This window comes from Rhinolophus sinicus, chromosome 1, assembly GCF_057876585.1.
Source record: "Rhinolophus sinicus isolate RSI-liver-muscle chromosome 1, RSI-T2T, whole genome shotgun sequence".
Lineage (NCBI taxonomy): Eukaryota > Metazoa > Chordata > Mammalia > Chiroptera > Rhinolophidae > Rhinolophus > Rhinolophus sinicus.
This window is the reverse complement of record NC_142501.1, coordinates 180,588,573-180,606,225: the sequence shown is the minus strand read 5'-3', so window position 1 is coordinate 180,606,225 and position 17,653 is coordinate 180,588,573. Positions and strand designations below refer to the sequence as shown.

The window sequence follows — 17,653 nt, the reverse complement described above, 5'->3', positions numbered from 1 at the left end:
TGAAGTTTCTTGTTTTTACAGGTGTATGAGCAGCTGCAGAATAAATCAGTAGAAATTTTTTAACGAGTTTATTTCTAAGGATGGTTGTGTCTGGCACCTAGTGTTATGGGTAAAAACAATGTGTCTTATCATGGAAAGACATAAAGGGACAAGGAGAGAAAGAACAGAAGCAAAAGTTCTGCACGGCGCTAGCTGCGAGCACTGCCAATTGCATGTTCCTTTGGTGAGGGTTACGTATAATCACATGTATAAAATACTTAACATAGTGCCTGCCACATAGTAAACTAAATACATGCTAACATTGTTATTAATAATAACTATTCATGGAATAAATGTGATCTTTTCAGCTTTGGGAAAAGAAGACTCAACCAAAATCTAAATGTTGTGAGAGGTTTAGGATTATTTGAAAGTTTATTCCTGAGAGATTTAAAATAAATAATTGCTGATCATTTTGTAGTAAATTGCTTCCTTTTCAAAAGAGTTTAGTTTTGGAGCATGCCATGTATTATTTGCTCAGCAGAATAAGAACATTAGATGGTCCGATTTCCCATGAGTGGCTGCTAATGCCACACCAGAGGTAGTGGTAGCAAACTGGAGACCATGGGTGAATTCAGTGTTTTATTTGTCCCACATGGTGTTCAAAGACATACATGAACCACATGCATGCCTTTAGGGATGCAACATGCTCTCCTGGCTACCCCAGTCACTGTCACTTCTGATAGTCCCTGGATGACATCACACTGGTTCTACCTGCCTGGCTGCAGAACTCATTTGAGTTTGTACCTTCTCATTTACATATTTCTATTAAGTCCAACATACTTATTGTACTACCTCAGGAGGGATTGGGTAACTCAGCAGCAGCACGTCTTATGCACTGTCAACTCTAGATATGCACATAGAGTCCAGAGGAGAGAATAGGTGTCCTGTTCAACTGTGCACTAAAGAGCTGACCTGGAGAAATCGCTTCTTCCTGGGGTCCCTTCTTCAAGAAAGAAGTAGATCAACTAGATTGCATCCAGAGCAGACTGACAAGGACCGGAGAAATGGGGAGGGTATTCAAATTCTATAGTAATAAGGATCCCTTAATAGTGTTAGGTTTGGTTAGCCTGGAAAAGAGACGTTTCAAGTACTTGATAGCAGGTTTAAGTATGTGAAGGGGATTTGAGTCTTGGGATTGTTTTAAAATGACCTCTAGCTTCACTCTCCGTTTTGAGAAGGATTCTAGCAGGGAATCTTGGAACAGAGACACGGAGAGGATTCCTTTCTGAAAAGCTTCACATGCACATAAAACTGCTCCACGGCCAATCGTTCTGATTCCCATGGGGGCTTTCTTGGCTTTTTTTTCCCCCTCTCTTCAGAAGTCCTATTCCCTCAGAACTAACAAGATGTCAACAGATTCTATGGTCTAAATCTTTTCCTTCAGGGATGATGGAGCATGAAATCCCAGGGAAATTGGAGAAGCACAAGTCAGCCAGAGGGCTCACTGGTTCAGCAGCCAAAAGCATACATAATTGAGGTCTTGCTTCTTGTACAATTTGGCTTTTACAGGCCTCCACACTCCAATTCAATTCAATGAGATGCAGGTCGCTGTAGAATTCTACCTGCCGTTCCTGCCAGAGTGTGGAGGTTTAAGCATCACCATTTAACAGCTATGCCATTTAATTCACACCTCACTTCTGTCATCTCTTTGCCTAAGTGCGAATCCATTTTTATCTCAAGTAACTCAGGCAGCTGAATTTTCTGCTTTTGTGAAAGTTATCGCAAGGAAAGTCTTCCCAGAAAACCGTGTGGCTTCAGTTTTGCTGTATGTGCAGGTTTATCTGAATTCAAAAAATAATGAATCTTCTTAATGATATTCATGTCAATTACCCATTCGTATTTCAAATTCTAGTTACTAAAACATAAATAAGATGACTTTTTGGGGGAGGAAGGATTCAGTTTTGTGTGGTTGTGCAGAGAGAACAAAAGAACAAACGTTAGGAGCAGCAGCATTTCTATGTCTCAAATCCTGAAAGTGAGTTGTTTACAACTAGCTAATCTTCCATACATCTGCTTTCACTTTTTTTCCACGCTAAAAAGATGAAAGAAAATTGTTTGATAAATTACTATTAGGAATGAAAAGTTGAAAAGAAAATGAGCCAGGCACTTACAAACTCTCCTACTATGGACAGACTAGTTAACCAAAAATGTGTAACCTGTAATTTTTGGTAGGGTATACAAAATTGCTTTATTGTATTTAGATTATTATTTTATGGGGAATGGAGGACTTTTTTCTTCCTCCCCAATTTTATATTTATTATTAGTTTATTTTCAGAACAGTCAATCTATCATTTTCATTGACAAGCATTTGTCAGGCTATCAACTGTGCACATTGCAGAGTTGGTCTCTTTTTGTGAAAGCTCCGAAACAAACTATAGTTTCTGAAGTTTTAGCTCCTTTTGGATTATTTCACTCTACAAGATTTTCCATTTGATCAGATGTTGATCATATAAAATCAAGTAACCTGTTGTGGTTGAGTATATGAATCTATAGATTAGTTAAGTAAGCATATGGGGCTTTTCATTAACTTCTATTGACAGAGTGACTGGCTAGAACTATTTACAGAAAATTAGAAAGGAGACATCTTGATTGCCTAACATCAAGAAATTTAAAACATGAAATATTTACTTAATAAATATTAGGTAGTCATTAAAATAACAACAGCTGAAAAGACCATGTCGCAAATAGAAAGTGCTTATTATATAATGACAAATGTAAAAGCAGGAAACAAAATTGCATACACAGTACAATTTTAACAATATAAATGTATGTATAATGAAGCATGGAAGGAAAATTTTAAAGATAACACAAGCTGTTCTATTGTGATGGTATCAGAAGTGATTACTTCTTCCTAGTTTCCAACTTCCTATAATAATACTATCTTGTTTTCACAATATTTCTCCCATTTTGCTAATAAGTTTCCTCATGAAATACATGCCATTCCAAGCCATGCCAGATATACTGTACCATGCCGTACCTTATTGTACCATCTTACCAAATTATTTTGTGAGCTATTGGAAAGAATTTGTCACAGTAATCGTACTTAAAGAAATAGTAACCAAGATTTTATCTCAAGTTATCTTCTTTTTTGTTTGTTTGTTTGTTTGTTTTATAGCAAGGGGATTGGCAGGTAAATAAGCTTAGGTCCACATGGGCAGGTAAAGAGATATCTGGAGTTTGATATATTTGTAAGTTCCAAAGTTTCCACAATTTAGAGCTGCATATGACAGTCTCTCCTTGACTAAACTTTTGTCTGGCTCCATTGAGTCCTCTTGCCATCTAGGTCTCGCCTTTTGGGCTTCCATGCTATCTTCCTGTTGCCCAGTTTTCACAAGAATCCTGCTAAGTTGGTTTAGCAGAATCTCCCACCCTTGATATCTGATCACCCTCAATATCTGATTAGCTTTCTTATCTTCCATCATCCCCAGGTAATGTCTGATCACCTCGGCCTACTTTCAGCAGGAATCCTGTTAGGTAGTTTAGCTAGACTCTCATCCCTGATATTTCCTTTTAGTAATTTTCTATCCACTCCCTACCCCTCACACACACCCTTTCATGGCTCTAAATTCCTACTTTTCCTTGTTGTATTCGGATATGAGACCAATGTCTCTACTGCAAAACCTGCTCCCTATACTTACACTGTAGTTCCCCTTGAAGAAAGTCGGCCTAATTATTCTTTGCTGTTTCACTTTAGTTGTTGGGATTTAAAACATGATCTTTTCCCCATCACTTAGAGAATTCAGAAAAGTACTGAAACACAAAATGACTATCAATCACTATTACATTCTTCAGAAACAAGGACTGTTACCGTTTTGGTGTTTCTCCTTGTTAAGTGTATATTTCTTTTTTTTTTCTTGAATTAGGCTTATACTGATATGTTTCTTGGTCTTTTCTCTTATTCATGTAAGCCAAGAATGTTTCCATTCTATTAAATATTCTTTGAAACAAAGAATATTTATGTTTAGTGGCTATATTGTATCCCAAAGTTTATATATTCAATAAAGTATTTAATCATTTTCCTACTGTTGCTTATTTTTTATTCTTTCTAGAATTATATATTATTGGTGCTTAAAACTCTTTTACATAAATCATTGGCTGTATTGCTATTAATTTCCTTAGGATAGACCCCTAAAAGTATAAATTTTTAGTATAAACCCTTTTAAAGCTTGATACTTGGTGCCAGTCTCCTTTCCTGGAAATGTGTTGTTGTATATGAGGTATGACAATTAAGTTCGCAAACTTGTTGCAATGATGTTGCTAACCTTTTTTGACATCAGAGGGATTATTCATTATGAATTTGCACCAACTAGACAAAGAGTTAACCAAATTTACTATTTGGAAGTGCTGAAAAGGCTGTGTGAAAAAGTTAGATGAAAACGACCTGAACTTTTCACCAACAATTCATGGCTCTTGCATCATGACAATGCACCAGTTCACAGGGCACTGTCTGTGAGGGAGTTTTTAGCCAGTAAACAAATAACTGTATTGGAACACCCTCCCTACTCACCTGATCTGGCCCCTAATGACTCCCTTTTTATCCAAAGATAAAGGAAGTATTGAAAGGAAGACATTTTGATGACATTCAGGATATCAAGGGTAACACAATGACAGCTCTGATGGCCATTCCAGAAAAAGAGTTCCAAAATTGCTTTGAAGGGTCAACTTGGCACTGCTATTGATGCATAGCTTCCCAAGGGGAGTACTTCAAAGGTGACCATAGTGATATTCAGCAATGAGGTATGTAGCACTTTTTCTAGGATGAGTTTGCAAACTTAATTGTCAGGTCTCGTATATGACAAATGACAAACTTACTAATGAAATCAATATTTACAGAAGTATAATAATCCTAGGTCTTCATGATGAAATTCTTCTTCCTTTCCCTGGAGTAAATTTTTAAGTTCTCATATTATTTGTTTTCTTCAATCCATCTTGAAATTGGAGAAGAACATCTATAAAATCATGTTCACCAAAAGATTTAGTGTTTATTTATCCTTTCCATCTATTCCTGTGTTTAGATCAAATTTTGTTCTCTGCTCTAGGACTGTAGAGGACTTTGATAGATGTGGTTCACAGGTCAAGATCCTAGGGTTCAGCACGTTTTTGTCTAGTGCTGCTTTGTCACCTATATGTGGGACATGATTCTTTGGCATTATGCATTGATTGGTCTGCAAGTACTAACTCCCTGTATAAATTTCTAACAGAATTCTTCTTAACTATCCCATCCCTCCATCACAGATTTTTACTTGAGGGTTTCAGGATGCAAAGTGTAACATGAGATCCCTTCTCCTTACTTTCTCCCAGGAGGATTACTCTCTGCGTGTGTGCAGAAACACTAGAGGTGGAGAGGGGAGAAATGTTAAAAATTAGCATGTGTGTGATACCTGGGGGTCAGTGGATGGACTACTGATTTTATTTGTGTCAATCTCCATTTCAACCTTATAATTAATTGGATTAGTCCTAGGTTCTAGCATTAACTTTCTTCAGTCTTTGTGTTCACTGTTTTTAAGAATTCCATCTTTTTGATGCCTTGCCTTTACAAGTATTTCTAAGAGGCCCCACTGTGGGCTGTTGACACATCACCATTTTAGATAAGAACTCAGCTATTCAAAAAGTTTTCTCAGGTAAGACTTTAATAAAAAAGCTTTTGTGAACAATATGACAAAAAGAAATATAAGTTATACTGAAAAAGAGAATTGAAGCCATTATTCTTTTATGGAGTACCGCATTTTGATAATTTTCCCTCTTTTCTTTTTAATATATCTAGAACTGGCAAAAACAGCCTGATGAAAATATCTCAGAGAACAGCATTCCCTTTTCCCCATATAAAGGTAATACCATTCACATAGTCCCAGGTTTCCTACTTACAGAAAATTTTATTATTTAACATTTATCAAACTGCTGCAACACTGGGCACTTAGAGAACCTATACAAGATATGTTCCCTGATTATATTGTTCCCATAAGCATGCACAGTCCCCCAAGAAGACCAACCAATAATGATTACGCAGTCTGTAGTGAAGAATTAGTGGGCAGAGACTACACCAGGGATTGTAAACTCAAAAGCCTACAGGGGCCAGGTGGATAGAATTACTGAGTAGAGAAGATTTAGTGCCTGCTTATTAAATACAGCCAAATAGTCTTCATTATCACAAATATGTTCTTTTTCATGTTTTTATTGATAACACGATTCTCTTTATATACCTTTCATTTTTCCACTTGTGATAGAATTATGAGTTTAGAGAAATGTGTCTCAGATATAAGAAAACATGGAAAAAAGCATGTTAACAAAAGATAATAGCAAAAGTTGTTTGTAGCAAATGATATAATTATGGAACAGGAAGTGGTTGGAGATTTATATTTTTCAAGAAACACAGATTTAAACATGGTTTAAACATGGTAAAAAATAAAATGATATTGTGCAGGTTATTTTGGAAATATATGTAGAGGCCACATTTGACCACAATATGCTTCTGAAACAGGATTTTTTTGGTTAGTTTTTTTTTGTATGTTGGTTTTCAGATAATTGCTCATTCCTATTCTCATATGTTCCACTTTTAGTCCATGTGTAAAGTAGGACTCAGGCAACCACATTTTAGAAGCTCTGCAAATAATTTTTATGCTCATCGAGGGTTGGGAGTCACTGGTATTGGCGGTTGGTGAGGGTGCTCCTGTGCCACCTCCCATCTAACTCCACCCCTCAAAGAAATGCTTTGCCTTCCAAGAGTGGCAGTCACGACACATCCTTGATGCCATTCAGTATTGGACTATGTGGATGAGGAGATTTGTGGATGTGACTCATGATCACAGGGAGGCAGGTAAGGAGTTAAGAATGCTACACCTCATTAGTTACCATGTATCACGTCTGAGGTAAGACTACTTAAAAAATGGGGCAGATTATGGTGAGGATAGAAGAGACCCTGGGCAACGTATAACAGAGAGAGAGAGAGAAAAAAAAAAATATCTGGGAGACATGAACAAATTGACCCTAGACTCTTATATGATTTTGTGAGGCAGGGAAAATTAAACAGATATTTCCATGTCCTTGAAGAAGCACCCCTTACATACCCCCAGCACCCTTCAACTTGATCATGTTCACCTAGTAGTCTTCTAATTACTAATTATATTTTATAGAAACTTTATTATTTGGCAGGGATCTAGTGAATACAAGCACTCTAGTCACTGGGCAGGAACCTAGTCACTGGGATGTACTGATTTAATAGACTGGAATTGTAGGTTATAAATCTGTCTTCTATGAGTTTGGTTAACATGATTCAGACTTCAAAACTGATCAACTCCAAACCCACTGACAAAATTCAGGTCTCTGGCTTGCACAGTTGAAGAACACACCCTTGACTGGTCTATGAGGTTCAATTTAGGGAAGGGGGTGGAGGTGGTAGCAGCATATTCTGTGATACCACTCTGGCATTTTCTAATTTCAAAACCAACTTGGGAAAACTGATTTTAAAATTGTATTTTGATGGAAACTTTTATCTGTGATCCAAAGTCTTCAGCATTTTCCTTATATTTTTTTCAAGATGTAAAAATTGAGTTGAAGAAATCTGTTGAGTTTCCATGGAAATGGTGCCAATTAATTTTTTTTCTGTTCCTCAGGAAAATTCCTTGATTTAGCAATAGTGTAACTTCCTGGCAATCCCTTGGCAGTCGTGAACATAGGGCATCTGAAACGCTTATACTTTCAGTGGGAAAATAGTTGGCTCTCATAGTCCCTTTTCCTTCCAGCGTATAGTGAAAGAATTAAATAATTTCTTCAACCTTCTTTAGAGAACCTGTCTAGTCCCTTTAGGAAATCTTGACTGACAAACATTTCATAAAAGGGGCTTGTTTGTTTTCTACCAAATAAAGAGATTATCACCGGTGAAGCATGTATTGCTTTTTCTATTACACCGTGAAATCCCAGGATATTTGAAGAGTATTCATCAACTCAGGAATAAACAATTTTGATTGCCTAGTACGTCCTATGGACTGGATGGTCATAAATATTTTAAAAGGTTTAGACAAAAATGGTTGGACATGGTAAGTCCTTTTAGGTACTTAATTCTTTAATTTCAAAATTTTCCCAATTAATCTCAATTATCTTTTTCTCAGATTGCAGAGTAATCAGGGAGGGTTTTGTTTGTTTTTTGTTTTGTTTTGTTTTGTTTTCAATATTTCATGAGGTTTATTTTCCTCTAGTCCTTGCAAATAGAACAATGTCCTCTTCTGTTCTACTATTCTACTGTTCTTCTGTTCTAAATTACTGATGTCCAGTGTTAAAAAAATCTGAGAAACTGCTCTAAGGTGACTAATCAAAAACATTATATTCAGTATGGAGGTATCTCAAAAAAACTGGAAACTGATTGTTTATGACTCAGCGATCCCATTCTTATGGTATATATCCAGAGAAATCCAAGATGCTAATTAGAAAAAATATATGCACCCCTGTTTATTGCAGCGCTATTCACAATAGCTAAGACTTGGAAACAACCGAAATGCCCATCAGTAGACAACTGGATTAAGAAACTGTGGTACATTTATACAATGGAGTATTACTCAGCTATAAAGAAGAATGAAATCTTACCATTTGCAATGATATGGATGGACCTAAAGAACATTATGCTAAGTGAAATAACTCAGTCAGAGAAAGACAAATACCATATGATCTCACTTATATGTGGAATCTAAATAACTGAGTAAATAAGCAAGTAAACAGAAATAGTCACAGAGATATAGAGGAAAAACTGATGGTTGCTAGATGGAAGGGGGTGAGGATGAGGGAGAAGGGGAGGGGATTAGAAAGCACAAATTGGTAACTACAATATTGCCACAGGGATATGAAAAACAGTTTGGGGAATATAATAAATAATATTCACTTGTCTTATTAGGGAGACCACTTCATGGATGGTATAGATGTCTGACCACTGCACTGTATACCTGAAGCTGAAGCTGGATAATATTGTATGTCAACTATAATTTAATATATATTTATATATATATTAAAGTTTATATATATATAGTCACAGGATATGGAGTACAGCATAGAGAAGAGAGTCAATGGAATTGTAATAGATATATATGATGTCAGAGGGGCAATAGATTGGGGGAGGGAGGTTATCACTTTGTGAGGGGTGAAATGTCTAACTATTACATTGTTTTGTACACCTGAAAATAAAAAACAAACAAAACCACCAAAACAAAACAAAAAACATTATTAAGAGGTTGGATATAAATATCTAGAGAGAAAAAAAAAACTCACATGAAATTTGATTTAAATTTTCAGTGTCATAGCCCTCAAACAGTTTAAAAAATCTAGCAATCATTGACCTTGAAGCAAATTAGGTCACAAGATATGGATAGATATTAACCCGATAAAATATTTTATAATTATGTCCTTGTTGCCTTTCATCATTCTCTCTTTCTCTTTTTTTTTCTGGGTACAGGAGGGACTATTTTTCTATACATATATTAGGATAATAATCAGTCTCATCCAGCATTCATGGACATTCACAGCCTTTCCTTACATTGCTCTCTGTGGGAGAACCAGAAGGATAATCGATAAGATCAAGTATTCCAAGATCTCTTTATTACACTTGCTACTTGTCACCTTCCTTCATCTCCTGTGGCCTTCTTCACATTTGCCTCTTAATTCTAACAGAATTTAATTAAAAGTATGATAATTGAATAATTTATAAAAAATGCTTTAGGGAAATATCCTCTCAAAGAGCTCAAAGCATGCTCTCTCCTTACTTTTTCTAAAGCTCTGTGGGGTGTGTGCAGGAGTATGAGAGGAATAAATAGTCTTCTCTACTTTAATTCTTCAGTGACTGTTTGATCCTAATTATACAATAATCTTCTTTGGAGTTCTGCATTTATTTCTTAGGAGAGCGAGAGGCACAGTGGGAGCATAATAGTAGATTTTAAAGATACATCTTTTCTCCCAAATATGAAATAATTACAAATGGAAAATTGTCCAATATAATTTTTGCACACAAATCTATAAGCAGAATATCCAAGTGATTCATGGGAGACTGGAAGTTCAGCTTCATCATATGCTGCAGTCAAACACCATGTACTTAATTAGAAAAATTATCCAAGTACAACCTCACTGCTGTGGGAAATACCACTTGAAGTCATGGGTGAAGATAACTCAGTTTAAGGACCCATCTTTGTTTGGAGGATGATCCATGGTGTCCTAGGAGCCGGTACACTGAGGTTTTGTATTTAATAACTCAGCAGGTGTTAGAAGTTGGTGTAGTCAGTCCCTAGACACCTTCGCAATGCCACAAAAAGAGACTGACTATGGGAGTGCATAGTGGCTGCCATGAAATAATTTCCTGGTTTTATTTTAATGTCTTTCTCTGTAATTTACTGATGACAATTTCAAGGTAATATCATTTTGGACTGAAGTTATTTTAAAGGTGAGTTGAGGTTAAAAATATCTGTACATGCTCATTGATTATCAGAGCTAGTCAGTGTTATCTCCACTTCTGCCACCTTTTACATCGTTCAGTTTTGGACTTTAACCAATTATCAGAAAAAAAAAAAAATCACAATAAATGACCTGCTAGAGTTTCTCTTTTCAATAGGAACCACCGATGTCAGGGAGAACTGAGGGCAGCTGCCTCCTTGTAGAGCAAGAGGAAAGCAGTCCTCCTGTGTGAGATGTCTTTATAGCTACAGTTTTCAGCTCTTCTCTGCATGACAAACAATTGCTCAAAATAGGTTGGATCAAGTGCCAAAGGCAAGAAAATAGGGAGAAAAGGATATAATCTCTAATTGGAATTCAATATACAGCAGAGAAAACCCACACTGGTCCCATTTTTGAGGCAAGCAATCATTTCCTTCTTGAAGCATGTAAATTCCAGAGGCTTAACTACATGAAAGCATGGTCTCCGATGCATGTTAGAGAATTTGTCTTACTTGACCTTTCTAGATCCCTGACAATATCATCATCCCCAAAAGTATTCTCACAAAGCCATTACTTGCCTTTTTAAATTAAAATATTTTTCTTGCATTAATCTTATTAAGGCAAAATTATATTTGGGTAAGACACTAAGTTAAGTGTAAAATTAATTTATATTTACTTCTGTTCCAGGAGACTTTATTCAGTATGCATGACTTCTTTAACTCTTACTTAGGGATTATTAAATAAACTGAAGTTTGTGTCAGTACCTTGTTTCTTAGGACCATGGAACTTGTCACCATCAGATGGTCTTCTGGCTGCCTTTTGTTGAAACACTGCAAAAAATATAGCACATGTTATTTATTGAACATAAACATAAAAAAAGAACAAACTGTGGAAGTGTCTGGGAAACAAGAATGCAACGTATAATTTTCCCCAGTAACAATCCTGAACTGCATTATTTTTGAGTAAGAGGATTATTAAATTTACAATTTTCTCATTTGTGCAGCTTATCAGTCATTTCAAAAAGCATTTTCTAGTGACATCAGAAACATGGCACCATGTTTCCCGTGATCTCTCCCCTTGAAGTTACAATTGGTTAAATAGCTATGATTTAACAGAGGGTTCCCTACGTGACACACACACGTGTCTGAGAGATCCACACATTAAAAGGTGGGCAAATTGGGGTGAACTGGGGAGGAAGGAAGGGAAAAGTGCAGAGACAGGGGTGGTAGGATGCAGCCCAGAGCTCACTGCAGTCCCGGGAGAGGGAAGGATTGAGACTGCAGGTGTACTCTCTTGTGATGTGGAGCAATCCTGCCTGAGTGATCAGTATATAATATGGCTGAACCCAGTGATTGGGGCAGAGACTTCAGGGCAAAGACCAAATATAGAAGTGCTACAACTGTGGTATAACAGCCCTCACTGCCAAGCCAGAAACAAAGCCATGGAGACTGGCTGCTTCCCCTGACCCTTGCAGAGCTCTCCTTCCCAACACCCTCCTAGTGCTAGCAGTGGGCCCCAGAACAAACGGTAGCAGTGTCAGATTAAACAGCAGAATATCTATAGCCCTGACAACTGGAGAGGCAGTTCATGGGTGGCAGATGCACACTACAGCTAATTCCAAAGACAAGGGAGGAGATATAGGGGTGAGGCAGCTGTGGTCTGGCAGTCCCCATTACTCAGAGGAGAACAAAGACACAAACATACGAGCAGCCTCTCCCAGCTCTCCCCACCCCCACTTTTCTCAGCTGAACTTAGCAGAGGCACCCAGGACACAGGCACTGAGGTACACAGGTCTGCATCTGGCTGCAGGGGCAGCACTGGGATCTCAGGGGCCAGAACCCCATCCTCCCACAGCGGTGGTGCCCAGAGACTGAGGCAACCTGTTCAGACAGGCAATATCCACCTCCCCAGGAAATCTTCCACTGCAAGAAAATGGAACTGAGCAAAAGAGAATAAAATGCTCCTGAGCTATCTATTGGAAAACAAAAGAAACACCTCTTTATATCAACCTGCTGCAGAATTCATTCCCCTAGATACCCAGGAAGAGAAATAATCCATCAATTACCACGAATAACCAAGGTAACAAGGCAGCTCATAAAGAAAAACAGAAATCTATAGCATAAACTTAAAGTCATGGAAATATGTGACTTAAATGACAAAAGATTCAAGATTGCAGTTCTGAAAAAACTCAACGAGATGCAAAAAACCTCAGATAGGCAGTTTAATGAACTCAGAAATAAAATCAATGAACAAAATGAATACTTTACCAAAGATAATGAAATTTTAAAAAAGAACCAAGGAGAAAGTATGGAGCTGAAGAACTCAATAAAAGAGATGAAGAATGAAACAGTGAGATTAGAAAATAGAGTTGATCAGATGGAGGAAAGAATTAGTGATATCAAATATAGAAATCTGGAAATGATGCAGATAAAAGAAAAGAGAGACTTGAGAGGTAAAAGAATTGAAAGAATTCTACAAGAACTATCTGACTCCATCAGAAAGAAAAATACAAGAATAATGGGTATACCCAAAGGAGAAGAGAGGGAGAAGGGCACAGAGAGCCTATTCAAACAGTTGATGAGAACTTCCCAAACCTATGGAAAGAACTGGATCCTTGAATCCAAAAGCAAACAGAACACCCAATTACCTCAATCCTAAAAGGATTTCTCCAAGGCACATTATACTGAAACTGTCAAAAATTAGTGTCAAAGAAAGAGTTCTCAAGGCAGCCAGGGAAAAGCAGATGGTAGCCTACAAGGGAAAAACCCATTAGATTTTCATCAGATTTTTCAGCAGTGACTCTACAAGCCAGGAGGGAGTAAAAATAAATAATTGCACCACGGAAAGAGAGAAATTACCAGCCAAGAATAATATATCCACCAAAGTTATCCTTTAGATATGAAGGAGGAATAAAGACATTACCAGACATACAGAAGCTGACGGAATTTTCTACTACAAGACCTGCATTACAGAAAACATTGAAGGAGGTTATTCTACCTGAAACAAAAAGACAGAGATAAAAAAACTATGAGTAAGATTACTAACAGACAGACAGAAGCAGGAATTGGCAAACCCTACACAGAATAGGGCACTAGACACTTCAGCATAACAAAAAGGGTAAAGAAGATAAAACATAAAAAAAGAAAAAGAGAAGAAGACAATCTGCTACTGCAACTCAGAAATGAACTAACAGCATAAATAGGGATAATTTGTGGCAACAAAAACATAAAAGGGGATCGGGTGAAGGTTTGAATTTGCAAAGGGGAATGGAGATAAAATGTATGCTAAAGAAGCATATGAATCTTTCTTTTACATAAACTTAATGGGAACTACTCAAAAAAAGAAAAAATCCAGAACTGAGACATGTAACATAAAATAAGAGGAAAAATAATAGAATACCACCAAACTAAAATAACAGACAGAAATACAAAGGCAAATAAACAATGGAGACACCAAGATACCAGAAAACAAAAGACAAAATGGCTATAGGAAATTCTCATGTATCAATAATCACCCTAAATGAAAATGGACTGAACTCACCAATAAAAAGGCACAGAGTAGAAGACTGGATCCAAAAACAAAACTCAATCATATGCTGCCTCCAAGAGACACATCCCAGCTACAAGGATAAATATAGATTCAAAGTAAAAGGTAGAAAATGATACTCCAATGGTATCCAGAGAAAATCAGGTGTAGCCCTATTTATATCTGACGAAACAGACTTCAGGATAAAAAAGGTAACAAGAGACAAAGATAAACATTTCATAACGATAAATGGAAAATCCAACAAGGAGCCATAACTCTTATCAATATATATGTTCCTAATCAGGGAGCACCAAAATATATAAAGAAACTACTAACAGAGCTAAAGGGAGACACTGACAAAAACACAATTTCAGTAGGGGACCTAAATACACCACTGACAGCTATGGACAGATAATCAAAACAGAAAATCAATGAGGAAATGGCCTTAAATGAGAAATTAGACCAAAACGACCTAACTGACATTTACAGAGTCTTTTATTCTAGAACACCAGACTATACATTCTTTTCTAGTACACATGGAACATTCTAAAGGATGAAGCGTAAGTTGGGACAAAAATTAGACTCAGCAAATTTAAGAAGATTGAAATCATACCACGCATATTTTCTGACCACAGTGCTTCAAAATTGGAGATCAACTGTAAAAAGAAAGTGGGAAAAACCACAAATATGTGAATATTAAACAACGTGCTACTAAAGAATGACCGGATCAAAGAAGAAATAAAAGAAGAGGTAAAAAAAAAAAAAAATACCAGGAAACAAATGAAAATGAAAATACATCATATCAAAATTTATGTAATACTGCAAAAGCAATACTTAGAGAGAAATTTATATCATTACAGATCTATCTGAAGAAACAAGAAAAATCCCAAATAAACAACCTAACATAACATGTAAAGAACTAAAAAAAGAAGAACAAATGAAACCCAAAGAGAACAGAAGGAAGGAAATAATAAAAATCAGAGCAGAACTAAATAGAGAACAAAAAAAACAATAGAAAAAATTAATGCAACAAAGTGCTGGTTGTTTGAAAAGATTAATAAAATTGACAAACCCCTTGCTACACTCACTAAGGAAAAAAGAGAAGAGACACAGATAAGCAAAATCAGAAATGAAAGAGAAGTTACAACAGATGCCATAGAAATACAATGGATCATACAACAATACTATGAAAAACTACATGCCACCAAATTCAATAACCTAGAAGAAATGGACAATGTAACCTTCTTAGAATGAATCTCAAAGAAGTGGAAAATCTAAATAGACCAATCAACAGTAAGACAATTGAAACAATCATCCAAAACCTCCACAAAAGCAAACGTCCAGGACCAGATGTCTTCACTAGTGAATTGTACCAGTCATTGAAAGATGATTTAATACCTGTCCTACTCAAACTCTTCCAAAAAATTGAAGAAGAGGCAATACTTCCTAACTCATTTTAGGAGGCCAACATTACCCTGATTCCAAAACCTGGTAAGGATAACATAAAAAAAGAAAACTATACACCAATAACTCTGATGAATACAGACACAAAAATCCTAAACAGCATACTAGCAAATCAAATATAACAATACATTAAAAAGATTATACATCATGATCAAATGGGGTTCATTCTAGGGGCACAAGAATGGTTCAACATATGCAAATGGGTCGATGTGATATACCACATAAACAAAATAAAAGATAAACATCTTATGATCATATCAATAGATACAGAAAAAGCACTTGACAAGATACAACATCAATTTATGAGTAAAACAATGAAATGGGTATAGAAGGAGAGCACCTCAACATAATAAAAGACATATATGACGGTTATCATACTTAATATCATAATCAAAGGTGAAAAATTGAAAGCTTTTTCTCTAAGATCAGGAACAAGACAGTGATGCCCCCCATCACCACTGTTATTCAATATAGTATTGGAGGTCCTAGACAGAGCAATCAGGCAAGAGAAAGAAATCAAAGGCATCCAAATTGGGAATGAAGAAGTTAAATTGTCAATCTTTGCAGATGACATGATTCTTTATATAGAAAACCCTAAAGACTCCACCCAAAAATTGTTAGAAACAATAAACAAGTACAGTGAAATTGCAGGAGACACAATCAATGTACAAACATCCATTGCATTCCTTAATACTAACAACGAAATTTTCAGAAAAAAAATGAAAAACCCAATTCCTTTTGTAATTGCAACAAAAAGAATAACATACCTAGGAATAAGCTTATAAAGGATGTGAAGGACCTATACAGTGAAAACTATAGGGCATTATTAAAAGAAATTGAAGAAGACACAAAGAAACGGAAAGATATTCCATGTTCGTGGACTGGAAGAATCAACATAGTTAAAAGTGGCCATATTACCCAAAGTGATATACAGATTTAATGCAATCAATCCCAATGACATCAAAATTCCAATGACGTTTTTTAAAGAAACAGAACAAAAAAATCATTAGATTTGTATGGAGTCACAAAAGACCCTGAATAGCCAAAGCAATCCCAAGGAAAAAAAAAAAAAAACAAGGTTGGAGGTATCATACTCCTTGACTTGAACTTGTAGTACAAAGTGACAATAATCAAAACAGTATGGTACTTGCAGAAAAACAGACACATAGACCAATGGAATAGAACTGAGAAGCCAGAAGTAAACCCACATATATGTGGGCAAACAATTTTCAACAAAGGAGCCAAAAACATCCAATGCAGAAAGAAAAGCCTCTTCAATAAGTGATACCCAGGAAATTGGAAAGCCACATGCAAAGAGAACAAAACTAGACTGCTATCTGTCCACCTTATATCAAGATTAACTCAAAATGGATCAAAGAACTAAATCTAAGACCCGAAACAAAAAACTGCATAGAAGAAAGCATAGGTACTAAGCTTATGGGCCTTGGTCATGGAGAGGATTTCATGAATTTGACCTCAAAGGCAAGGAGAGTAAAAGCAAAAATAAATGAATGGGACTATGTATATCAAACTGAAAAGCTTCCGCACAGCAAAAGAAACCATAAACAAAACAAAGAGGCAACCAACCAAATGGGAGAAGATATTTGCAAACAACAGCTGTGATAACGGGCTAGTATCCAAAATATACAAAGAACTCCCATAACTCAACAACAAAAAAACAAACAATCCAATTAAAAAATGGGCAGAGGATCTGAACAGATACTTCTCCCAAGCAGACATACAAACAGCCAACAAATATATGAAAAAATGCTCAACTTCCCTACCTCTCAGGGAAATGCAAATCAAAGCCAGGAGATACCACCTCACATGTGTTAGAATAACTAATGTCAACAAGACAAGCAATAACAAGTGTTGGAGAGGTTGTATAGGAAAAGGAACACTCATACACTGCTGGTAGGAATGCAAATTGGTATAGCCACTATGGAAAACAGTGTGGAGTTTCCTCAGAAAATTAAGAATAGAATTACCATATGACCTAGCAATTCCTCTTCTGGGTATCTACCCAAATAATCTGAAAACGTTTATCCATAAAGATATACGTACCCCTATGTTCATTGCAGCTTTATTTACAGTGGCCAAGACATGGAAACAACCAATGTGTCCTTCAGTAGGTGATTGGATAAAGAAATTGTAGTACATATGCACAATGGAATATTACTGGGCCATAAGAAAAGATGACATACTGCCATTTGCAACAACA

General features: G+C 36.3%; 1 protein-coding gene across 1 annotated transcript in view; it reads right to left on the bottom strand.

Moving 5' to 3' along the window:
• BANK1 (B cell scaffold protein with ankyrin repeats 1) overlaps nt 1-17,653 on the bottom strand; it is a 301,747-nt gene that overhangs the window by 13,401 nt on the left and 270,693 nt on the right. The window contains exon 11 of the mRNA XM_019738939.3: nt 11,208-11,273. Coding sequence (XP_019594498.3) covers nt 11,208-11,273 — 66 coding nt within the window. The remainder of the gene's footprint in view (nt 1-11,207; nt 11,274-17,653) is intronic.